Raw genomic sequence first — 25,579 nt, forward strand, 5'->3', positions numbered from 1 at the left:
TGCAGGCTGCCAGCTGCTGGTGTCTGATGATGATGACGGGCTGCAGAGGAGGAGGAGGGGGAGGTGGGTGTGGGGGAGGGGTCGGTCAGACTGAGTGGGGGTGGTTCACTCACTGGCTGACTTCCCAGCTGCCTTCCAGAAGGCGGCAGATTGGCCCAAATTGGCCCGAGCTGGCCGTGAGTTCCGCACGTTTTGGCCCGAGCGCCCTGGTTCAGAGGAGGCCTCGAGCGGCGGCGGCCTGCGGTGCCGAGGGCTGCGTTTGGGATGAAGCTCATTCTAACCAGGTTACATCGGCTGCTGCTGCTGCTGCTGCTGCTGCTGCTGGGAAGCACCTGGCCCGCTGGGTCAGATCAAATTTCAGCCGGCGGTTGAAGCTCGCTCTGCTGTCAGAGCGGGCGGCTGCTGTCACGCGGCAGCTGCAGTCGTCATAGCAACAGGTAATCTGCATCTCCTCCTTTCGCGTGTACGTGCCTGATTACTGTGTGATCGGCGCTGTAACTCACTCACTCACCCTCTCACCGGCTGGCCGTGCTTTCCACGGGTGGAGCATTGATCAGCTCAACCAGCTTGACAGAGACGTCAATCAAGAGCTGATGGGATTGACAGGGCGTGTTCCACATCTTACGACCCCCTCCTCCCTGTTGTTTCTCAGCAAACAGGAAGTCGGCCTCCTGCGTGCGGCTCATCGCTGGTTTCACGTTTCAGCGGGGTGTCGGCGGGCAGACATTGCGTCAAGCTGCCTCTCTCAGCGAGGGCCAGCCTCATAAAATCTGATTATCGCAGTCTACAGCACCAGATGCCCTTTTAATTAAAGGGCGAGTTCACCAAAATACTGAGAATAAATCACATCCACTCATCAATTCAAGATTTTTAGCGTAATCCGCGTAGTGTTTGAAATGTGTTCAAGATATGTTTAAGCCAACCAGGGTAATTCATATCTTTTAGAAAAGCTGCTGCCAGTTTTTTTTTTTTTTTTTTTTTTTTTAATTCAATCAGACTGCTGTCTACCATTTACAGTCAAGGCAAGTGTGCCTCAAGCTGCTGAGAAAATGCTTGAAGAATCACATTACTGGCCATTTAACGTCGCCACTGTTTTCCCATTTCCACGCAGGCTTGTGTGCTGCAGATCTAATTCGATCTGAGGTTTGTCTGTGGTTTCACTGCCAGCTTTTTCTTTTCTTTCTTTCTTTCTTTCTTTCTTTCTTTTTTTTTGCACTCACATTTGCACCCGGCAAACGGTGGATGGAAGTGTCTTTGTTCCACTAGATTGTCCCCCTTTGTTGCATCTCTCCGGCCACTGAATGGCTCTTTGTGCTGCCCGCTGATAAAGCATCTGCAAACAGTCATCTCGGCCGCATGCATGCACGCACGCCGGCATTCACCGCACAAGGTGCGTGGCCCCGAGGTGTCACTGACGACGTCAGTGCTGAACCCCCTAAAACTTTGAAGCAAAACGACACACTGTCGGCGAGCAGACGAGTTTGTCTCTCGTGCAAAAAACTCCTTTTGTCTTTGCAGCTTCACTTATTTTTTGTTAAGATGAGGACACAATCAAATAGGAAGCCCTCCTCTTCCAATCTGCGTTATTCTGCGAGATCTTAGGTTGCACATATGCATTTTATGGCCCTTTTGCAGGACTGATTACGTGGTCCGTTAAAGGCTTGAGGGCCCCCAAAAAAAAAAACAGCCAGGAGCATCTGGCAGGCTTTTACACGTCTTGAAAACACACAGGGGACGCTACGAGTGACCTCACAAGTGGATAGCTTTTCCAAATGACCAACCTTCCACTCCATTAATGTTAACTTTGATCAGCGTTGGTCGATTCTGTTCTGCTCCTCTTTGTCTCGCAGAGCGGCCGACTAGCCGCTGTGGCTCAACGCTAATCCCGTCCCTGATATTCCCACGAGTGCTCTCCAGGGATTGTGTCCCCATCACATCTGTCTTGTCTCCTGGCTACGGCTTTGGGTGTGCGTGTGCGAGAGGCAAAGGGAGGAGGAAGAGGCAAAGGCGGTGTTATCTTAATGTCAGGGCAAATCTCCCTCTGGCTGTTGCACGGTAGGCAGAGATGTTGTGTTGTAACAGCAAACATTCGCACCAACAGACAACAGCCTGCAGCCTTCTGCTTTCCATAGGGCGTTTATTTGCACATAAATAAACTAATGATGTGCACACACACACACACACACACACACACACACACACAAAGAGGTTGTGGTTTGTTTACATATGCATTTGTCAGACACATAGGGATGTTTTTATTCATGCTGTTTGAAAGAGAAACAGGGAGGATGCTTGATCTCTCTCTCTCTCTCTCTCTCACACACACACACACACACACACACACACACACACACACACACACAGACACGCGCAGCACCTGCTTGTCACTGCCGCATTATTGCAGGTAATGTAATAAGCTGCCTGTGTGTGTGTGTGTTTGTGTGTGTGCGCGCATGTGTGTGTGCAGGGTGTGTGCATTGTCAGAGGCCATCTCAAGTGTCCCTGGCAATAGGGCTGCAGCTGGGGGTCAGAGGTCAATGGTGACATGTGTCTCTGCCCTCCAGATGCCTTGTGGGAAGCCAGCAGGTGTAGATCTATCTATCTATCTATCTATCTATCTATCTATCTATCTATCTATCTATCTGTCTATCTATCTATCTATCTATCTTTTTTTACATGTATGCACAAATTGCACACAGCCTTGCACATATTAAATTCCGACATGTCAGTTCTTGCATTTAAAGCTCAATACAGGTTTAAAATTTTGTGTCCTGATTGACCAACCAAACAACCGACCAATATCTCACCCACAACCCAGTTGATCTCCTATGACCTTCTCCCTCTTTACTCATGAAGACGATGAGCAGTATATATCCTGTGCATTACTGTCATCTAGTGGAATAAAGTGTGAACTGCAGGATAAATTGGAAACCCAAAACCCACCAACCCTCTTATCCGGAATGTTTCCAGTGTTTGCTTAAGTGAGGCTCTGTTTTATAATTTCAAATAGTATACGATTTTATTACATACAGATAATAACAATGGTCTGTTTTATAATACCAAACCCAAGTTAAGTGTAGTATATTTGCAAAGCAGTTGAACATTTACAAATTGACTAAGAAACTTTGAAATAGGAATATCTTGTTTTTTCTTTTTTTTTTTTTTTGTAAAACTAAAGTATGATGGTAATATTTATTGTCCTCTGCCAAATATCATACAACAGAAGGTGCACCAGAGGTGGAAGTGTGGCCTTGTTCTCCGCCCAGGTGACAGCCACGGGCCAGTGGGAGCACACAGGCTTTATCTGGTGTCTAGTAAACAGGCCCTTCCCCCAGCCGGCCCTCCTCCGGCTTTTGTTGACTCGTCTGCAGCTCAGCTGGACAGTTTGTTCACTAAAGAGCTTCAGTAAAACACCAGGCAAGGTGAATGGAGACAGGCAGCTGGTCCAGATGGCATCCTGAGCGTTTGTTTGAGATGGGAGAGTCAGTGGAAAGCACCGTGGCTGAAAGCCCCGAGAGGTGAGAGCGACCTGTGTGGTGATCATGTGACGCTTCGCTTCCGCTCCTTCCTGTGACATCTTTGGTCCTAGAGGTTGTGATACCCACTTGCAGATAATTGTTTATCCCTGTAGATGCACGCCAATAAATACTCACATGGTTAATTATAGGTATGGAAGGAAAACCAAACCAAAACAGAGCAATCCACCCCATGTAAGTCTCTGGAAAATGTGATTTTTAGCTGTTCTGTTTAAAGCCTCCTGCTAAAACGGATGATTTGATCCTTTCATGTGTTTGGGAAGCAACAAAACAAGTCGGTCAGAAGATGGAACCAGCGCTGGGCACTAACCTGGTGATGTCACAATAAGCCTCGTCCATAATGGCGTCTTCTGCAGGTCAAACTTTTTGAGAAGCAGGCCACGCAAGAAGATTTTTCCTTCGCATTGCTTAAAATGGCAACATTAAAGTTTGAGCTGTAGTGTCTCTTTTCACCAATATTGAATGAAAGTAATGGCTTGTGAGGAGCTTGTTGTTCGTTGCTTTGCTGCATCTTCCACGTTTTTATAAAACAAGGAGGTAGCAATGCCCCCTGTGATGTCACAAAGGGTTAACTTCGAGAACAATGTGTTTTAGCACAACTCAGTAAAAGAAACGGGGTCGTACACCAACAGAAACGCTATTGTGTTCTAAACTATAATGTATCTACGCATGATTAAGGATGGTTGAAATCGAATAACAATGACCGCAGTGTTCCAATCTGAACACAGGGGGGCAGTGCTATCTTGAGTATGACCCAGAGGCCACCACAAATTGGCTGTTTGGAAACTCGGGACTTGGTGACTGGATTCTTGAGATTCTCTGAGGCCGCTTTGACTTTTATGTTGCCGCAATAAAACCAGTGAAACGTCTTTGTGTGAAGCATTGAATTCATGTGTTTTGCAGCCCAGATAAAAGTAACTTTGTCTTCCACGTCCCTGTGATTCTTTGATCGTTGTGCATGCATGTTTGTGCTGAATGAATTTGTCTTCTATACATTTCATATTTGAGCTGTAAGCGTGGCGTGCTCCAGTGGACTGTGATGTTGTTGCTGGAATGTTCCCTGACCAGATTTTTATGGCCTTTTCCCCACGTAAAGGCTCCTCTGGGATCAAACCAAAGTCTTCCTCGACAGACAGTCGGGATTTCTCTGTATATTTGTAGAAATTCCCCCTGACAACCACAGAACAAATCTAATAAAGTCTGATCACCTCGCTGGGCTTTCTCCGCTCTCCGTGACGCTTGCAACATTCCCTCCCCATCAAACCTCGAAGGTTTTTTTTTTTTTTCCCAATCGACAAGAGATTTAGAATCACCCTGTAAGTGTTCGACATGATGATGATGATGATGATGATGATGATGATGACGATGATGATGTGTTCTAAAGTGCAAACTGATGCCTCGGCCACGTTTTATTGAGCGTCTCTGCGCGCTACAAATGTATCCACTTTTTGGAATTTGTGATTTATTACTTTCCAGTTTGCTCTCTGCTCCCCCCAAACCCCCCCCCCACTGCGCCGTAAAACATCTGAGCCAAAATCCTGTGTTGTTGAATCTGTGGCGGAGAAATGAGAAACACAGGCTTTGCGACGGCTTTCAAAGGATCATCTCGCTCTTTATATGTTGGAAATAAAAACTTGACGTCAGATTTATTCCCTCCGTGTGACCGAGGATCGGTGGTGAGTTATTAGAACCCTAAATTTTACCCCGAAGAACTCGGGCTTCTCATAAGAAATAAGGCTCAACATGCACATGAAGCCATTATGAGGCCTCCACCTCCCCCGCAAAAGAAATCTTATGACCTGAACCTGAGAGAAGTCACTCGGTGGTCACTAGGCTCTGCAGCTGAAGCAGGCGAACAAAACAAAAAGTAAAGGGGGAGAAGGCAACACACGAGCAGCTGGGCTGTGACCGGTGGGAAAAGTGTCAAAGAGGTGAAGTGGCAAACTGGCAACACGGCAGCAGGTGAAACGGATTAAAGAGCCCGTGAAGGAGGGAGAAATGAGGTTCAGGTGGCGGCGGACGGGAGAACAAGGAAGGGAGGAAACTGCACTGATTAACAAAGTGAGTCATTGAGTCAATGAGCTGTGAGTCATTAGGAAAAGTCTTATTTTGCAGAGCAAGCGTTGAAGGATCTGAATAATCAGTTTTCACATCCTTGTTTTTAATTCTGGACTCCAGTGGATTGAAAATAAGGGCGTATTCACACCTGCCCAGTTTGGTTCGAACTAAACCAAAAAAGTCCCTTTTGCGAACCTTTTGGCCTGGTGTGAATACAAACCAGCGAACTCTGGTCCGGAGCAAACAGCCGGTCCGAGACCTCGCCGGAGGGGTGGTCTCGGTTCGCTTCCAAAAGAACTAACGGTTGATGTGTGAGATCGACCGCACCGTGGCTCGAACCAGTTGTGAAATCACACACTGTTTTACACGTCACAGGCTTCCGTAGCCACAACCATTATGGGAAATTATGTTTTGGTAGCATTGTAGAAAGTTTAGTAGCACGTCGTCGGACCGTCAGGCGAACATGAGTCAACAAACATGGAGATCCACGATTGTTTCCGTATTTTACCGTGTTACCCCGCCCCCCCGGACCGTTATGTCCAATGATTTGCACGATCTTAGCACACATGTGGGTTTGTTGTCAAATCCTGGGACTCTTTGCGAAAATTGCAATGTGAAAAGGAACCGCACCCAACCGAACCACGGACCAAAGAAAGCGAACTAAAGGACTTTCCTGGTGTGAAAACACCCTAAGTAAACCAATCAAGTGAACAAACAAACAAACAAACGAAGCATATTCAGCCCTCTGTTTACAGCCTCCAGCAAAAATTGATGCTTCGTTTGACATTCCAAATGTTTGAAGGGGGATAAAAACAAGGCTTTTTCAGAGGGAGGGGCCAACAGGGTGGTGATGTCACTAACGTGGGAAATGTATCGATGTCCATTATGACGTCACAAAGGGATGTTTTCTATACTGGTGTTTTTCAACACAGTTTGTCTGAAAAGTCAAGAGACGCTGATTTTTGTTGGAATACTTTGAATAAGTCGCTGCCCCTTATGATCTCCAGGAACTCAGACTTGTGCAAAAGCAAAGAGCACAACATCCCGATGAATTAATGGAACTGGTTCAGCTATGGATTATTTATGGGATGAAGTACATGTAAACATGTTACACAGTATTGAGGCTCAACTAGGAGTCAAACCAGTGATGGATGGAGGAGTCGCTCACCAAAACAACCTACTTTCCTCTGATTGGCATCATTAAGCCATTATTTTCATGGCATGGCAATAGCATTATTACTATCATTTAGTGTAATAATGCAAAATCCATTAAAATGCAGTTACTGGTTGAAAAACACCTGCGGTCGCTGCACAGCATCCAACACTCACTGAGCAGCGATTTTATCTGTCGCTGCCGCAGCCAACAGACGGCTGAACGCGTGCGGCGGCCAATCTGAGTCCGCCATCACAAACCCAGGCAACGTGACGGCTAACAGTCTGATATAAAAGTCAGTAACTCAATATCGGTGCACCGAGGGCCTAATGCAGAACACATCACAAGCCCGAGTGAACAGGCTTTGATTTTTTTTTTTTTGTGTGTGTGTGTGTGTGTGTGTGTGTGTGTGTGTGTGTGTATTTTGGTTTCCCCTCTTTTCATTTTAAATCTCTGTTTGGATTGCTGCAGATAGGTTGGATGCGGTCGTCGAATAGGTACCAGATGATGCAACACCGCTCGTCCTCCCCGCCTGCAGACAGAAAGCAGAGCTGAGGCGGGGGGGTGGGGGGGGGGGCATCCTCCTCATCCTCCCCCTCCTCCTCTTCCTCCTCTTCCTCCTCTCGTCCCCTCTCGGCTGTGTTTACAGCCGACATACCGCGCCTGAAGGCTGACGGCGCTCTAGAGTTTCACTAAAAAGCCTCACGCTCCGACTCCCGTTTGAGTGCGCCGGCGTGAGTGCGCGCGCGTGTGTGCGTCTCTGATTGTGAATCTAAACTTTGCTCACTGTTTATGTCTTCCCCTCCGCCCGGTTCCCCTTGCGAGTATTTCGGGCAGCGCTGCGTGACATGCCGTCCCCTCGTCCGGATAACAGGATGAAGTCGGACGCTGACAGCGGCGCTCTCTTATTGGATAATGATAGGAAGTCAGACGCTGACACGACATGTGCTCCTCACTTGTGTCCTCTTTCATCTGCTTCCAATTGTGGCTTTTAGTGTCCTCTCCCCTCGGCCCTCACCCCTTCCCACCAGCAGCAGCAGCAGCAGCAGCAGCAGCAGCAGGAACAGCCCCCGCTGGAGCTTTTAAAGAAAAGCAGCGGATGAGTAAGTTAAAGTATAGCCTGTGGACTAATTTTAGAAAATGCTGAAGCTCTCCGTATATCACCCAGATGTATGTTTATCTGCGTCCATCTCGGGCGACATAATGGATCCGTCTGCCTCGCAAAACTCAAAGGGAAACAGCCCCCTTTTGAAGGCTGGAACCCTCCAGGGCCCCGGCCTTATCTCCGTGCACAGCTTCATTTAGTTTTAGCTGACAGAGGTATCTGTTTGTTGGCCAGGTGGGCACACCCACACACACACACACACACACACACACATACACACGCACACGCTAGGAGAGAAAACCCCTCACAGGATGTCCTCAACGCAGCCCACCTTCCCATCACCCATCCTCCTCATTCTCCTCCCTCATTCTTTCCCTTGAACTGTAACCTCCCGCCTCGCCTCTCCTCCGCTCTCCTCTCCTCCCATGCACTCTGTTTTGAGGTTGACGTCTGCTTTCAGCATCACACTGCCATGTAATCAGCAGCCAATTCTGAGTTTTGTTTGAATTGAAAAAGAAAGAGAGACGGAGAGAAAGAGAGAGAGGACGGTAAAAAGGAGCTGGGAAGCGTCGACTTGACACTAATCCGCTAATGCAGATGGAATGCCAGTCTGGATGAAGACGGGACGAGACGACAGGTACAAGCTGCTGTCAGAAGAAAGCCACAGAAGAAGAAGAAGAAGAAAGCGGCTGCGAGCTTGTAAATAGATTATTGTGAAGAGATTAGCGCAGGTGCTCCAACAGCACAACCTTGGAATGCGACTGGAATCTGTTTCAAATGTTAAATCTCACTCAGTCATCCTGAAAACTCTCCGATCTAAAAGCTGTTTTTCAGCTATTGTGTGAGCGATCAGCTCCCCCTCAGCTGTGACGAAAACCAGGAAGCTGCCAGCTGCCATCAAAAAAACCACAGAAGAAAACAAAGAGGAAGAGGAAGCGACTGTGAGCTTGCAAACAATGAATGCTGCTAATGAGATTAGCGCAATTGCTGCGATTGCGTTGCCTAGTAGGCCGGCAGGATTGGCGAGATTTCGCTGCGCAATCTGCCCACATGTTCCCCCTTAAATCCACTGAAGAAGACAAAGAAATACAGGAAGCGGCTGCTGCTAATTAGTTTAGTGAACAGTTGTGGCTATTTTCTATTTGCTTGAGTGTCGTTAAGGGGTTTGGGAAACATGGATGATTCCATGGGCCCGGCAGTCATGGGGTCCCCAGAGGATAGTGCTGTGTATCGGAGGGGCTCAAACTGATTTTTGGTTACCGGACCCAAAATTGCTTTCTGTGCCCCTGGCGATTTGTGCCAGAACCATTCGCCATTTTCAAGAACAGCTTTTCTTTTTCCTGGTGGAAAAAAATGTTTTCATAGGGGTTTACCAGTTAAATGAATCACTACAGGATGTAGTGATTAAAGACAAGGAGGCAACCAGCAGGAAGCCTCGAGCTCTCTGAGACAGGATCAACTCGTGAGAAAACATGTGGAGTGATACAAGGTTTGTCAAATCCCCATCTAAATTTTGCTGAAAGTGCCTGCACTTTTCTAAATGTTTTCCATGAGCTTTTTTTTCCTGATGTATACGTGAAACAAATGTAACTTTCCGTCAAGTGTGGAAATCAGAAGCTTACTTCTAAATGCTGTGTGTGCTTTGCCTTCCCCCACCCTCGTCAAAAGAGAAGGTCAGGGTGGAGAAAAAAAAAGTGTGGGAGAGATGTTTACAGAGTGGATGTTTGCCTGGAGGACACTGTTAGGGTCTTCACTCTGTTCCGGGTTAATGATGAACTCGCTATGAGAAGGTGGCCAACCTCGTCCGTCCTCGCTGCGTGAGTTAAAGCCTCTCGGACGTGTTAAATGGACGCGAGATAACAGCTTCCTGGCTCATTTCAGCCCGCTAAGTTATTGCTCTCCATCCTCGCCGCATTTAATGCATCACCTGAAGCTGCCCGGGCTGGCGGGGGCTCTGACTGCCGGGGTGACGGACGGTGTCAAGCCCGCCCGCCCGCCGCCTGCCAGCCCGCACTCAGAGCCAACAGGCTCAAGGCCGGGCTGTGTGTGTGTGTGTGTGTGTGTGTTTCCTTTCTGGCACAATCAACATTTTCCCGGTTTGTCGTTTGGTGCCTACAAAAGAAGGTGAAAAAGAACAAAAGAGTCGCCGCCTTGATCAGTGGTGGCAGGTGTGAAAACAATCAGGGCGGAGGGAACAAGATTAGTGAAATGAACGACTCAAATAATCAAACTGCAAACGAGTCAGTAAACCCCCCCCCCCCGCTGACCCCGCCTCTCCAATCTTCAGGTTTCGCCCACTGATAACGAGCCATTAATCACAGCTGTGGTGGTTCAGCAGGTTGAGTTCACACTGTTCACAGCCAGAGAGTTTTCTCCATCCCCCCTCTTTTTCATTGCTACTGAGCTGTCTCAGCTGGTTTGTGGTGCTTTTCACCGCCCCAAAACGAATCCAGTCGAATTAAAAACAAATGCCTTCGTTGTCACAGCACGACTGTCCTATAAAAAATGTACGCGCAGCCGCCTTGGTGGTTGAAAAGGGAGTAAATAAAAAGAAAACCCAATTTGTCATGATTGTCGGCTGATGGCTGATTTATGGCAGAATGAGCTCCTTTAACCAATTCAGCTCAGACGTCGTTCCTTTGGAGACGTTCAGTCAGTCAACAAATTTTATAGATGCAAATCCACAAGCGTGTCATTATCTGCATCATACCAACATTTTTAACCATGCAGGCTCCGACAGCACAGGCTAGCAGCAACTAAGTGCATGTTTTGGAACAGAGTTGTTGGTGTGTGTATGATTCTTTTTAGTTTGTCATTAAAAAAAAAAAAAAAAAAAAAGTATATTAAATCTATAAAACGGTGTGAACTATCACAGAGGTTTACAGTCACTCAGGAGAGTTGTCTTCTCCTCCATCTGCACTGACAGGTCCCTGGTGTGGATACACTTTCAGGGTTCTGGCACGAGCGCTGGGTCTCTGGATGTGTGTGTGTTTGTGTGTGTGTGTGTGTGTGTGTGTGTGTGTGCGTGTGTATTTTTCCTGAGATTGAGTTCTGTTTTTCTACAGCGCGTGCGGTAGCGAAGACACGTTAGACTCAGCGTTTGTTTTAAGGCCTGCGGATTCATGTGTGGAGTCTCAACAGTTTAGGAAAACCCAAAGTTTCTAATGTTCTCTGACATTTTTTTCCAAGCTTTTGATGGGGTTGAGGGATGAAATGAAATGTGTGCTTTCATTGAAATCAAATCAGTGGAGTTTAATATATTTATTTTTGTAAGTCAAATCAATTGATTTTATTGATCCAAAGCCAAAAATAAAAAAAAAGTGAAATAAAACTATAAAAATATATTTTTTCTCGCCGAGCCCTTGAATTCCTCGTAGCAGCCGCTAGAGGGCGGTAATGACTTGCGCCTGTGCTCTGCTGCTCGCTGACAAACTTAACCAGACGGAAAATCGCTGAGCTCCGCGTAACCTAAAAAAAAACAACCCACGAATATTTAGCCTCCCTTTGCATACATGTCACATCTCTTTAAAAGCCGGATGACGTTGCGACTGCGTTGTCAAGTTAGTCTGCGACAGAAGCTCATCTGAGAGGGTCTGCAACTTTCTTTTGTCTGAGCCAGACACCCAGATGAAGATGCCACCCAGCAGGGCGCCGAGGACAACCCGCAGCACTTCCAAGGTCTCAGACGGACAGACAGACAGACAGACAGACAGAAGGAGGAAACGGCAGCATCCTCTGAAACACCCAGATTGTCCCCCCCCCCCCCCCCCTCCTCGGACACGGACCCCCATGCAGGGCCATAAATCCGGGGGGGGTCGGATGGGCGATGAATGGCTCTTATCTTGGATAAATATTTGTCCTCAGCCCGCCTGCACGCAACAACCCCTCCGTTTCCTCCCTGGGATTATTCCCAGAGTTGATCAGCGACTTATTTTCACAACACACACAGACACACACACCTACACAAACCCGCTCTCGTCTTTCGTGCCACCTCGCCGCCTTTGCACTTTGCGGTCGCGCCGCGCCGCGCTCACCCAGCAGGTTATCTCCCAGGAGCACCGTGATAAAACATGCCTCACAGCCCTGCGGGGTTGCGTGCAGGCCTGCTTGCAGCCCAAAGTTATAATTTCCAGCGAGCATCAGAGTAAACAGTCTGCAAATTAAAAAGGGGATGGGGGGGGGGAGTCAAGAAGGGGAAACCCCACTGTTTGCACCAGAAGAAATCAGCCTGATGACGGCATCTCCTGGTGTGATTTAGAGTTGAAATCCGTCTGTGTGACAATGAGGAACGTGTCAGATTCTTTTGGTGGGAGTTTATTAAGGGGGTGGGGGTGGCAGGAGGGGGGGTCAATACAGGGGAGTAAATCTGTCTGTTCTCTTCTCCTGCTCCCCCCCCCCCCCCCAGTCCTGTGGCGTGTCGAGGCAGTGGGCTGGTTCTGCCTCTCGGACTCTTCCCACTGAGAGCGGCAGAGGAGTTCGCACCAGTTTTTGCCTCCAATCCAGTGGAGGTTTCAATAGCAGCGGCGCGGCAGGGGAGGGACGCACTGCCAGCACTCAGGATACCCACTGACACACGCACACACAGAGACACACTCTCTCTCACTCACACACACACACACACACACACACACACACACATACACACATACTCCTGCCCACCAGAGACCAGTTAAATCCGCAGGAAAACTGCGTGCGCGCACCAGAGCGCTGCTCTAATCCGATTGATCGGCTGCTGCAACAATAGAGGTGAAAACTGAAGGACTACTGGACGCAACTTTGGCTATTTCCCCCCCCATCTCTTGCGATTTTGTTTTTTCTTCCTTTTTTTTTTTTAAAAAAGCCGCGAGCCACTTCTTTGACTTTTGAGAGCAACCACCATCCTTTATTAAACGTCGAAAGGTTTCTGAAAGGTAAGATCTCACCACCACCACGGTGGGTTTATTCTCTCATTTCTTCGCGTGCGCCTCTTTTCCGCTAACTTCTGCGAATCCACGTCCTCTCTTTCCCCCACATACACACACACACACACACACACACACCCTCGCCCTCTCTCTATTTCCCCCCCACTCTTTTATTCAACTTGTCTCAGACTTATTTTTAAACGCGCTTTTTAAAAACCTCCCCATAAATCCAGCTCGCCGAGCGTCTTTGAATCGGCTGCCGGGGGGGGGGGCAGAGAGCGGGCAGGGGAAGAGGTTACTGCGGTTTTACAACTCCGGGAAGTTTAAAAAAAAAAAAAGTTTCAATTGACATCAAACTCGTTTGTTCTTTTCTTTTTTCTTTCCTTTTCTTCTTCTTCTTCTTCTTCTTCTTCTTCTTCTTCTTCTTCTTCTTCTTCCATAATGCCATCTTATTATGGCGTTGTTGTGCGGCGGTGGCGGCTGCGGCTGCTGCCGATGAGGATGAACCCGGGACAGGCTGGCTTCGCTTTTGTGCCTCGGAGCGAGTTCCCATGCTCCCAGGGGTGACACGGCGGCAGCCAATGAGGGGCCGATCTATCAATACGCGCCGTATTATTTTCCCCTAAAAAAAAAGCTGCAAAGTGACGCGAGAACAAACCCTCATCATTTATTCACACATGATTAGAGACTCTCCGGGTCTCTTTTACATTTATTTATTTATTTATTTATTCATTTTTGGAAAACCCCTTTGTGCCGCTTTTACGCACCTGTGGGAGCGCAGCGATGCGCGAGCAAACTGTCACAAATTCTCCTTTGGAGAACTGATCGAAGGCTGCAGACTGCAGTCCAGCTCGTGTGAGGGGGGTATGTGGGGGCGGCGGAGGGGGTGTAATATATACATACATTTATATATTTTCCTACTCTCTCTCGTCTCATCCGGTCCATGTGAGAGCCATGCCCCCCCCGCCCCCCCTGCGAGAGACCGTGTTTAATGAGAGACATACCCGGGGAAAGAGGTGGTGGCGGTGGTGGTGGTGGTGGTGGTGGAGGAGGAGGAGGGGGGGGGGTATAGTTGAATAACTGTATTTAGCGGAGGACTCAAGCTCCTCTACTTTCTCAGGAGAATGAATCATGAGCAGCAGCAGCAGCAGCAGGAGTCGCAGCGACAACAACAATAAAAAAAAAGGAGGAGAAAAAAAGAGGAAAAAGTCTTAAAGTGGGGAAGGTCCGCGCGTCGCCGCATACCGTAACTAAACCGCGATTTGCATATGAAAACTCTCCGGCTGAAAGAAATTCTCCCCACTGGTGTTGTGCTGTAGCCGTGCACGGCGCTGACAGGCTGCGGTGTAAAAAAAAAAAAAAAAAAAGAAGAAGAAGGGGAAAAAAAAGAAAACGCACTGTCTCACCCTCTTCTCCCCCTCGGCCCACCCCTGCTTTGTGTCACCCGTCCGAAGTCATTGCTGGGAGATTAAGGACGCAAGTTTCTACTTCCTTTTTAAATTATTCATTATATCCACGCCCCTGCGAGTCTCCCCCAATGGCTACATTCACGTCGCAAAAGAAAGCCTCCACCTCCTCCTCCTCCACCACCACCACCAGCTCCAGCCATCCACCTCCATTATGCCTCCCGAGGGGCTCACGCCACACCGCGCCGCTCGACTCTGCACAGCACAACAGCAACCCCCTGCAAAACACTCATTTCCCACGATGCACCAGGCACAGGGGCTTCCCCCCCCCCGTCCTTTTAGGTGCGTTTCTTTTGGGGTGTGTGCGTGCCCCCGGATGATGGGCAGTGGGTGGATGACTTTCCCAGGGGCTCCGGGCGCTCTTTAATCACCCCCATTAATACCCACGCATCAGTCAGGGCCACCAGTAGCAACAGCAGCAACAGCAGCAGCAGCAACCCCCTCACCCTCCATCCCTTCAAAAAAAAAAAAAAAAGCCCTCTCGCCCCTGTCTGAATGGGTTTTCTTCCCCCTGCGCCCTGACCCTCCTCACTGACACATTCCAGGATGCAGCGCTAAATGCGGTCGCCTGCAGAGATGGAGAGTAGAGTGGAGGAGAAGGTGAGGGGAGAGGAGGAAGGGACGGAAAGTTGGGTCGTCCCGGTGGTTCTGATGATGCGGACAGTCGGCGGGCTTAAAGGGAAAGTTTTCCCAAAAAAGTTCTGATTTCACCCAGTCGCTGCTCGGGCTCCAACTGATACTGATGGAGGCCGCGGCGATGTTTTCTAATCCATATGCTTTTTTTTTTTGTACTGTTTCCAAAGCCTCAATCCGAGTGTCCGGAAGAACTTTGAGTTCCAACACTGACTCGAAACTGCAACATTAATTCTGTGTTATTTAGCCCAAAAAAAACCCACCCGGGTCAGGAGCCCAGCTCATGTGGCCCTTGCGGGTCGGTTCACATGCTGGCGGAACGTGATCTCCACCGAGAGGAGCGGGCGGCTCTTTGGCTAGAAACTGCGCTAATGTTGCAGTTTCAAGACAAATCGATTGTTTTCTGAGGTTTTTTATTTTGGGGCGGGGGGAGGAGCTTTTGGCCAGCTCGAGCGGAATTCTTTCCTCCTGTAAAACACCAGAATGGCTATGTGGATTAGAAAACATTCCCGGAGCTGGCCCCAAATTGGTGATGTTTCATTTTTTTGGTAAACTTTCCCTTTAAACTGTGAGTAATGTTGTGGAGAGGCAGCTCCTGTTAAGACTTCGAGGCAGCAGGAGAGGAGGGGGACAAAGGAATGCGATGGTTTGGACAGGGACACGTGCACGTGCACGCGCACGCACACACACAGCTGATAGAAATCTCCATCACTGGACCGGCGCCCCCACCACAGTCCCCACCAGTTCATTAATGAGCTGTTTAGCAGTCCAAGAACACCAGACCTGCTCTCTGACTGTAGCGCAGGTCCAGGTTCTGTGCGGTTCCCCACTTGGCTCCGAGGCGGCCCGCTCCACATCCCACACTCGTGGCTCTCCACGCTGGGCCCTGAAGTGGCGGCGGTGATGGAGGGGCGGACCTCCATCAATCTGCCTGCAGCCTCCCTTAAGGAAAACACACCCAGCGTCTTCGTACTTCTGGCCGAAATGCCCCTTTATTTGGGTTGAAATTAAATTGTCTATTACCCCCCCCGCCCGCACTACCACTACTACCACACACACGTTGTCCTGCTAATGATCTCCATGTGGCAGCAGGCAGGCAGGAGGCTTCTCCTCCTCGTGGTGGAGCAGCGGGAGAGACAGGAGACAGCGCAAACAAAGCTCCAGGAGAAAAGCGGAGGTCAGGAGCCCTCTGGTGCACACAAACGCCGGGCTACATGCCCCACGTCAGCGCACGGATAAATAAATAGCTGCCTAACAGTGCACCTGAATCGGATCAGGCGAGCGGCCGCGTTGTTGCACGTGTCGAACGTTTGTGTTTCGCTTCAATCATGGAGAGATTGCAGTCTTGATTTTAATGGTCCCCTTGGAATCGAGGGTCGCCCCAAGTGTATTTTTGGCGTCCCATGTGACCCCCGGTCTGTGTAAAACACGGTGCAAAACTTTTTTTTTTCCCCCTCCGGCTTTCTGCACATGCTTTTTTCTGCTTGTAATGACACCCGACTTCAGAGCGGGGTCAAAGCTGTTAGCGTGGATTCCTTCCTCAGATCACGCAAGTACGGATAGAGAGAGGGAGAGAGAGAAAGAGAGAGAGGCGAGGTGGGGTTGGGGGGGGGGGTAATTTTCTCGGTACTGATGTGTCAAAGACAGCCATGGGAAAAGGGGATAATCATCATTTCCTCTATTGGCGAAGGAATGGCAAGCCGTACTTGTCCTTTAATCCTATTACACAGACTCCGCGGCTTGCCAAGTGGAATACGCGGGATGTGTTCCACCCCGAAAAAAAATGAAAGACTCGGCGAGATCCGCAGAAAGTGAAAGGCGCGCACGCACACACACACACACACACGCGCACACACACACATGCTCGAAACTATAAATGTTGAAACGAGCTAATAAAAAGTGGCAGCTAAACAAAAGTTGTCGCTGCCATTGTGGACTCTTCCCGTTTATATAATTAAACTGCAGGCTTGTATGTATATTCTCCAGATGTAGCTGTTCTTTCTGGGCTTTTAGATGTAGATGGGATATTTTTGGTGAGGGGAACTTGACGAGGCCTGCGTGTGTGTGTGTGTGTGTGTGTGTGTGTGTGAGAGAGAGAGAGACCGTGCTGGTCTGTGTAGCGGCAGGAGGCCTCTGACATTCTGCGATGGTGGTTCGGCGTTCAGGTGGAAGACTTTCAGTCTGGTCACATGACCGACCGCAATCTTAATGTGAAAATGACAAAACCGTCGTGGCCGCGTGCGACTGACGCTGTTGGTAGGGGATGAGGGCGTGGGAGGAGGTTGGTGGCCTGGATTGGTCGACGACGACCCTGCACATGCCACCTACAGTATTAATAGACGCATCTTTGTTCCCAATCGACACGTTTACCGAGTGCAGCGAGAGCAGCCCGGCCGTGGAGATAAAGATCTGGACTCTCTGAGCGAAGCTGAACCTCAAAGTTCCACCGCTAAGGCGGCTTTCCCCCCCCCTTCTCGCTCTGTGAAGTTCAGCCGTGCGTCGGCAGGCTGTGACGGCCCAGACAGAGACACTGACAGGATCTGTCAAGCCCCCCCCCCCCCCCCCCCCCACTACCCTCCTCCCACACAGCAATCCCCCCCCCCCCCCCCCCCCCCCCCGCCCTCCCCACTCGGCTCAGCGTGTTTTTCAAGGCAGATAATGCAGACGTGAAGCTGTTTTTCGTGGAGCAGCTGCCGGCCGCTCCTCTGGTTTTACTTATACGCCTCCGTGTATGAAGGAAATGAAACGATGGACAGCGGAGAGTAGAGCGGCGGGAACAAAAAAGGCCGGGATGTTTTTTTCTTTGTTTTTTTTCTTTTTGAGAGATTATTTGTTGATGAAAAAAAAAAAAAACGCGATGGGGAGGGGGAAAAAGTGAGGAGGAGGAGGAGGAGGAGAAGACGGAAGAGGAGGGGGAGGGGGGTCATTAAAAGGACACCATCGCGCTGGAAGCAAATGGTGGTAAAGTATCAGGCTAATCTGCCGTCATTACGCTGATTAAATCACCAGGGATTTGCCGTTCCCATCAGCTGCAATCAATGGGGGCAAAATCAATAGACAGGAGATACGTGAGAGGCACTCAGCCGCGGCGCAGACCCCCGGACTCCCTGTGAGCGCCGGTGAAAGTTAGCAGGATGAAAAAAAAAGACAAAAGAAATGTTTTATGCGACATTTACTTTTTTTCCTTTCTTCTGGAATCGTCGTTGCGAGTCGTCCTTCACTTCTTACCTTTTGCTCTCCATTGACTCAGCCAGTGTCAATATTGATAAAGGCTAAAACTTTAAGCAGATGGATTTTGCGCGGGATCAAGATGAAAGTCAAAGAGAGAGTCGAAGGCAGCAGAGGCTTTCTGCACATGCCACCAACCACATTGTTAAACTCTTAAACCATGGGTCTATTTGTTTCTGATTATGTGAAAAAACAAAGCAAGCACAAAGTAAGAATGGATAAATCCAGCTTCATGAAAAAACAAACAGCAAATACGAGCTACTTTGAGCCACATGCTAACTATTTTTCATGCTATATTGATAATGTGGTACAATGTCTGAAAGCCCCATAACCACAAAATGTTACCTTGCCAAGTCCATATCTCCCTCAGCGGGAGCTAATTAGCTTAGCCGGCGGTAAGTTAGTCAAGCTGAGCACATGGAGCAGAAACAAGGTCGGCACTCTCTTAAAAAGGAAAAACCTGCCATTCCCAATATATTTTTTATGTTTGTTTAATCCTGGATGAATGTAGAACGTGTGCGGTCCTAACGTAGGTGGGACGTTTCTGATGCTCTGCTAACCGTTTCCTGCCATTTGGCCGGCTCGTGTGATTGGCTAATCTGTCCTCACCTCGTCTCTCAGTAACAAGTTTGGCAACAGACGGACGGGGGCTCTACCTTATTCCCAGGGCGTATTGAACATGAGAACAGCGGGCGAAATGTGAAACTCTCTGTGTCTCCTTCTCCAGAATGAGGCTGTGTAAAGGACGGAGTGCAGCGCTACTGGCGCTGCTGGGACTGCTGGGACTGCTGGGCGCTCTGGGCCAGAAGCTGCCCACAAGGGACGAGGGACTCTTCCAGATGCAGATCCGAGACAAGTCGTTGTTCCACGACTCCTCCGTTATTCCCGACGGCGCCGAGATCAGCGGCTACCTGTTCCGGGACACGCCCAAAAGGTGAAGGCAAAATGCCGCTCAGCTGCTGTTGATTCAAACTGTCCGTGTGTTGTCATGAAACCTGAACTTCCGCCGCTGACTGAGCTGTAGGTTAAAAAAACACGAAACTCGCAGATGGCCACTTCCTGTAAACAGAGAGGAAACATGATGCGGCCGACGCTGGAACGCGATCTATTATGTTGATGCGAAAAGCTAAATAATAAATGAGGAAGTCGTGTCGGTGTAATTGAGAGTCTGTTTGCCCGGTGCTGAGAGAGCAGAGAGGACCAAGGACTGAGACTGGCCGGCCGCCGTCGCAACAGTGCCCTCACTGACGCCGTGTAAACATCCGTCCCTCTAAACCCTCCTCCCCCTCCTCCTTTTTTAAATTTCTCACTCGCAGGTACTACTTTGTGGTGGAGGAGGACAACACGCCCCTGTCTGTGACCGTGACGCCGTGCGACGCTCCTCTGGAGTGGAAGCTCACGCTGCAGGAGCTGCCCGAGGAGGCCAGCGGAGAGGCTTCAGGTATTGATGGCCGACTATGCCGCAGGGGGAGGGGCAGGAGGAGGTGGGGTGAGGGCGAGCGGTGGAGGAGGCTTAACGACATGCTGCGCCTCGCGCGGAGGCGTGCGCAACGGTGTCGAGCCGCGGCCGTGATGCTAGGGACGGGTGTCTGGGTGGGTTTTAATTAAGTCACAGCCGCGGTGTCTCGTCTGACCACTTACGGGTCCAAGCCTGTAATTTCAGGGCAGAGCTGCAGTCACTCTGCTGAATCAAAGCTGTTGCATCCCTTTACTTAGGAACCGCCTGCCCTTCTTCCTCTTTCCTTCTCTGCATTTCCAACTCGTCTTCCTCTCTGCCTTGCCTCTCTCCCCAAACTTTTCGCCATCTGGAGGACATCCCAGCCAGCGTCTTCCTAGCGTGTCACATGTGCCTCCTTACATTTGAATATCAACACATTGGCGCCACCTGCGCCTTTTGTCTTAGCGGCTGTCAGATGAAATATGACGGAGTGATTTATTAGGCTGCTAGAGTCATGCATATTTAAGCTTTGACTTGAGAGAGAGGGAAGAAAAAAATTAAATTCCTCTTAGCAGGACCAGATTGGCTTTGGCTATCTGAGGGTGCTCGACTTTATTATCGCGGCAAACCTGCAAAATTCCTTCCGCGTCCTTTTCTGTGCCCCCCCGCTTGCTAAAACGTGTCCAGCGGGAGTGTTAATTTTTTGTAGTCTGCCGGCTGAGCACGCTCCCTGGTTGACAGACACAATATTATGCTTGGTGCGCTGCTACAAGGCACCTCTTTGTAGCGCAGCTTCACCCACAGGCCCCCGTGAATGCGGCGCTGTGATCTTTGGGAATGTTGTGAGTGAAAACAAGGCTGCCATGTGGGGTGGAGGGTGCGTGTGGGGGGCTAATCGTCGTTTGAGGCTGAGGGCTTTTCATCGCAACCGCACGGCGTCGACACGTTTCAACTACGGGTTGGAAATAATTCATCATCAAAAGACAAGGTGTTCTGAAATGCTGCTCAGCTGGTACCAGACTCTTCCGGGGTTAAATTTCCTGTTGCGCACCTAGCCAAACAATCAGCTAATGGGCTAGCTTACTAGCGCCATGTGTGGGCTGCTAGCAAACCCTGTGCATCTTCTCCTCTAAATAAGAAGCCCTATTGCAAGGACAGATGGCTAGCGTCGCTGCTTCAATTGTTTTGTACTCCGCTTTGGACTGTTTGGTTTCTTCAGCCAGACAAACAGATAAACAGTAGGTGGGCTCGCCCACCAGAAGAAGACAGATCTTACTACTGAAAAATAGTGAATTGTCGTACATTTCTGAGACATTCAGCTCAAAAGCACAAAAAGTGTGTTATCAATACTGCAGTCTTGGGTCGGGGTGATCTCCCAACTTTGTGATAGAACTTGAACTTGAATATTTGCTCTGCTCGTGCAGGAGAGCCTGAACCGCTGGAGGAGCAGAAGCAGCAGGTGACGGTGGATGAGGGCACCGAGCTCTTCACCTACAAGGGCAACGACGTGGAATCCTACGTGGCCAGCAGCACACCTTCTGGCCTCTACCAGCTGGAGCTGCTGTCCACGGAGAAGGACAGCAATTTCAAGGTGTACGCCACCACCACGCCTGAGTCGGACCAGCCCTACCCAGAGCTGCCCTACGACCCGCGCGTGGACGTGACGGCGCTGGGCCGCACCACCGTCACCTTGGCCTGGAAGCCGACGCCCACGGGCTCCCTGATGGGCCAGCCCGTCCAGTACTGCGTGGTGATCAACAAGGAGCACAACTTCAAGAGCATGTGCGCCGCCGAGGCCAAGATGACCGTCGACGATGCCTTCATGCTCGCTCCCAAGCCCGGCCGTGACTTCAGCCCGTTTGACTTTGCCCACTTTGGCTTCGTCCCTTCGGACATCGGCTTCGGCAAGGACAGGGGGCTCACCAGCAACAAGATATCCCGGGTGTACACGCCGAAGCCCCGGGCTGCGGACATCCAGAAAGTGTGCATCGGCAACAAGAACATCTTCACTGTGTCCGACCTGAAGCCCGACACGCAGTACTACTTTGACGTGTTTGCCGTCAACTCGGCCACCAACACCAGCACGGCGTATGTAGGAACGTTCGCCCGCACCAAGGAGGAGGCCCGCCAGAAGACGGTGGAGCTGAAGGACGGCAAGATGTCGGACGTGTTCATCAAGAGGAAGGGCAGCAAGTTCCTGCGCTTTGCGCCCGTCTCCTCCCACCAGCGGGTCACCCTCTACGTCCACACCTGCCTGGACGCTGTGCAGGTGCAGGTGAGGCGCGACGGCAAGTTGCTGCTCTCCCAGAACGTGGAGGGCATACGGCAGTTTCAGCTGCGGGGCAAGCCCAAGGCCAAGTACCTGATCCGCCTGCGAGGCAGCAGGAAAGGCGCCTCCACCCTGAAGATCCTGGCCACCACGCGGCCCAGCAGCAAGCAGCCCTTCCCCTCGCTGCCCGAGGACACGCGCATCAAGGCCTTCGACAAGCTGCGCACCTGCGCCTCTGTCACCGTGGCCTGGCTGGGCACGCAGGACCGCAACAAGTACTGCGTCTACCGCAAGGAGGTGGCCGACAACTACGGCGAGGAGCAGCGGCGCCGCGAGCAGAACCAGTGCGCCGGGCCCGAGACCCGCCGGAAGTCGGAGAAGGTCCTGTGCAAGTACTTCCACAGTCCGAACCTGCAGAAGGCGGTGACCACGGAGACGGTGGCCGGCCTGGAGGCGGGCAAGACCTACCTGCTGGACGTTTACGTGGTGGGACACAGTGGCCACTCGGTCAAATACCAGAGCAAACTGGTGAAAACAAGGAAGTACTGCTAAGTGACTCTGAACAGAAGAAAATCTATTATAAATATATATATATATATTAAATAAGTTTATTTAACTCGAAGTGATATTCTACTAAGGAGTGTATTACGGACTGACTACTCACACAGCGGATGGGCCTGCAGCTGAACGGACGGACGGAAGACATCGACCTGTATATTTATGTTTACATTTCTTCGCGGCACCTCGAGGGAGGGAGAGGTGCGGCCCATCGCGTCAGGTGCTCGCCGTCGTCGTGACATCATGCTCCCGCCGTTTTTTTTTCTCTTTTTTTTGGGCGGGGTGGAGAGGAGAACATTTTTTTTTTCTCATCCTGTCTGTTCTCTCTGTCACTGCATGACGCTGTCCATCGCGTTTGGTGTGTGCGCGCTTTTTTGTTTTGTTGTTGTTTTTTTTTTCTTTCCGTTTCCCAAAAAAAGAACCGAAGGAAGTCACAGTGGCGTCGTATTGATCGCTCTTGCTGCATATTTCACTGCGTGGTTTTAGGAAGAATTTAAATTATTTTATACTTTTTTTTCCCGCTCTCCTGTTTGTTTTGTGTTTTGTTTGTTTTTTTGCATTGAGGACAGTCATGATACAACTCCAGTGGGACGATGATGAGGAAGTTGTCGTGTAGCTCAGACATTCCCTTATTGTATCTCAGCCAGTGTTTTTTGCTCTAGAGCCCATCTTGTAAATGTGTTCTGTGCTGGAGACGTGTATTATTATCACTTTGTTGCTGTGTGTGTGCGCGTGCGTGTATGTGTGTGTGAGTGATGAATGTGAATGTGTGCGCGTGTGCGTGAGAGAGACGTGTACAGAGATGTCCTGCCAATATTCATGTACATAAACTCTAAATATAGAACAAGTAATCCCTCTGTCACCCCGGGTGTCGTGTTCTTTTGCCGAGCAGTTGACAACCGCAGGAGATGAAAGGCCGCGCTGCGAATTTGCGTTTACAGGCTCCGCAATTAAATGAGCATTGCATAAGCCGAACTTGATCCTGGCGATTTGAAAAATCTGGATCCTAAAAATGATTTGTGACAAGCACACGGCCAAGTCTGGAGGTGGGGATGTGTGTGGGGGGGGGGAGCATTTGCTGCAAATAAGTTGAAGACTTTTTCTTTGGACTTTGCCCCGATTAGTTCACGACCGACATTAGCAATCAAAACCAAGGGCCGCACATTAAAGGACGCTCGTAAATCATCTCGCATCGCAACGTGCAAGTGAATGCATTCCTTTGTTTCTTGTCGGAGAAAAATGTTTCAAACGTTTGAAAGAAAAAACGTTTGCTTGAAAGCTGCTCCGGCAGATGAAAGTAGGAGGCTGGAATGTAGGTTGGAAGTTTGTTTAAGGCTGCAGCACAGACCATCTGTTGCACATGGTGCCCTGCTAATGTTTGTTTTCGCATGGAAGCAGTTACACTTTATGCAGCGTTGCTGCGCCTCCACGCTAATCTCTGCGCTGATTGAATACAAATGTGGCTTCGCAGGATGCTGTCGATTAAGACGCAAACGCACATGAAAGTTTCTCCTTTTTTCCTTCCCTTCTCTTCCCTGGCTTTGCACGCCGAAAACTAGCTGTGATTTAATTTTAAGGCAATAGGAGCAGTATAATCCTCCACTTGTGTCTGAAAAATTAAAGTTGCCCAAACAATAACATGCACCACTGCTTACTGTAATACACAGAGCTCTAGCTGCTACAGTCCTCTGCCAGTAGTCTACCCTGCTAGCTTACAGTGTGAGCAAAATATCCGGGCTTTTTTGGAAGGGACTTTGAGCACACATCAATAAATAGTAACAAATAAATAGAAATAGTGATACATTTGAGATTAAAAATCACTTCCTTCACTCGACTGAATCATTTCTCCTGTCTGCAGAGAGTGTTGCAAAAGACTGAACAGGTAGAACTCTCATAAAGAAAGCTTCACATAGGGCTTGTACTAGCATGTAAAGAAATAAATTATCAAACATATTTATGTTTGATAATTTCCTGCCTCAAATACTGTCAGTGCAGAATGGAGAAAGTAACAAAACAATCAAAAAACAAACAAAAACGATGTGACAATGTGTTGGTATAGCTTGATTAGCCTAGCCTAGCCATGTTGGAAAATGCCAAAACAAAAGCAAGAGAAAATAAAACTCCACAGTTTTCTTCTTTGTTTGCCAACTCCATCTATTAAAAGGTTGGTGATTCACTTCAACAAGTCAGCATCCATCCTAAATACTTAAGTACCTGTTTTCACCCGCACTACTTTCTGCTGTCCGTCAAAAAATTTAAGCTATTAAAATGCTAGATGGTGGAACTAGCATTAGGAAAGTTCAAAAGTGTAACTTAAAAGAACCAAACAGAACAGAATGCATGAAAAGAATCAAACACAACAAATTATGGAAACATTTTTGTGTTGATCCAAAAATGTTAATGCTGCAAATTCTCAGGAGGACAACCAAACAGAAAGGAGGCGTCGACAACAAGTTGTCATTGTACCTTGATTATCCTAACCTAGCCAGGTTTGCTTGTTAGCCTGCAGAAGCAAACAGAAGCAAGATTTTTTTTTTCCTCCCTACAAGACAAAAGGTCAGTTATTCACTTTGAAAAGTCAACCTCCTTTCCAGAACTTCTCCTGGAACCTGAAGTATCTCTTTTCACCTGCGCTACTTTCAGAGTGTTTTCATGTGTTGTGGTGAGTCTCAGAGCAATGTCGTGATTTAAACAGTCGACGTCTGGATGAATTGTTTTTTTCTTAAAGTAGGAAAAAGCTAAAACAAAAACCAGATGATCTGATGCTAAACATGCCGCAGCACAGCAATCTCTCTGCTGGCCTTTAACCCCTGTTTAAGCGCACGCACACTAAAGAGAGAGAGAGTGAGGGAGAGGGAGAGAGAGAAAATCAGAGAATCGGATGACTCGCGTTACTGTTTAACCACTGGAGAGAGTTAACCACAAATAAGCGGAGAGAAAAGCCAGACACACATCAGCGCACGTATCCACACGTTCCAATTAAGAGCAGAGTCTCAGGTGGACGGAAAGCCTCCCTCTGTTGTGGCCAAGAAAAGCAGCTGCCGCTCGTGAGCGGCCACGTTTCCATCCCGACCCCAATCGCGGGAGGGCTGAACTCCCGATTCCTTTGCCGTCAATCACGCGGCTCCCGGTGGCGGGAGGCTCCACCTGGCTCGCGTTAACCTGCCTGCCGCTGCCCTGGAATAATCCGGAAGGGCTTCTAGAGGGCTAGCGCGGTAGCGATGTGGCTACTCG

The 25,579-nt window shown here is 49.3% G+C and overlaps 1 protein-coding gene across 1 annotated transcript; it reads left to right on the forward strand.

Moving 5' to 3' along the window:
• The first annotated feature begins 12,299 nt into the window (after positions 1-12,299).
• On the forward strand, positions 12,300-23,207 carry ndnf (neuron-derived neurotrophic factor). Its single transcript, XM_076045506.1, has 4 exons — positions 12,300-12,762; positions 18,808-19,014; positions 19,397-19,521; positions 20,943-23,207. The coding sequence occupies exons 2-4, from the start codon at positions 18,809-18,811 to the stop codon at positions 22,337-22,339; spliced, it is 1,728 nt and encodes a 575-aa protein (XP_075901621.1). The 5' UTR covers positions 12,300-12,762; position 18,808; the 3' UTR covers positions 22,340-23,207.
• Positions 23,208-25,579: the final 2,372 nt, after the last annotated feature.

Source organism: Nelusetta ayraudi, unplaced genomic scaffold (assembly GCF_046127955.1).
Source record: "Nelusetta ayraudi isolate G7.1 ecotype Tasmania unplaced genomic scaffold, CSIRO-AGI_Nayr_v1 ptg000084l, whole genome shotgun sequence".
Lineage (NCBI taxonomy): Eukaryota > Metazoa > Chordata > Actinopteri > Tetraodontiformes > Monacanthidae > Nelusetta > Nelusetta ayraudi.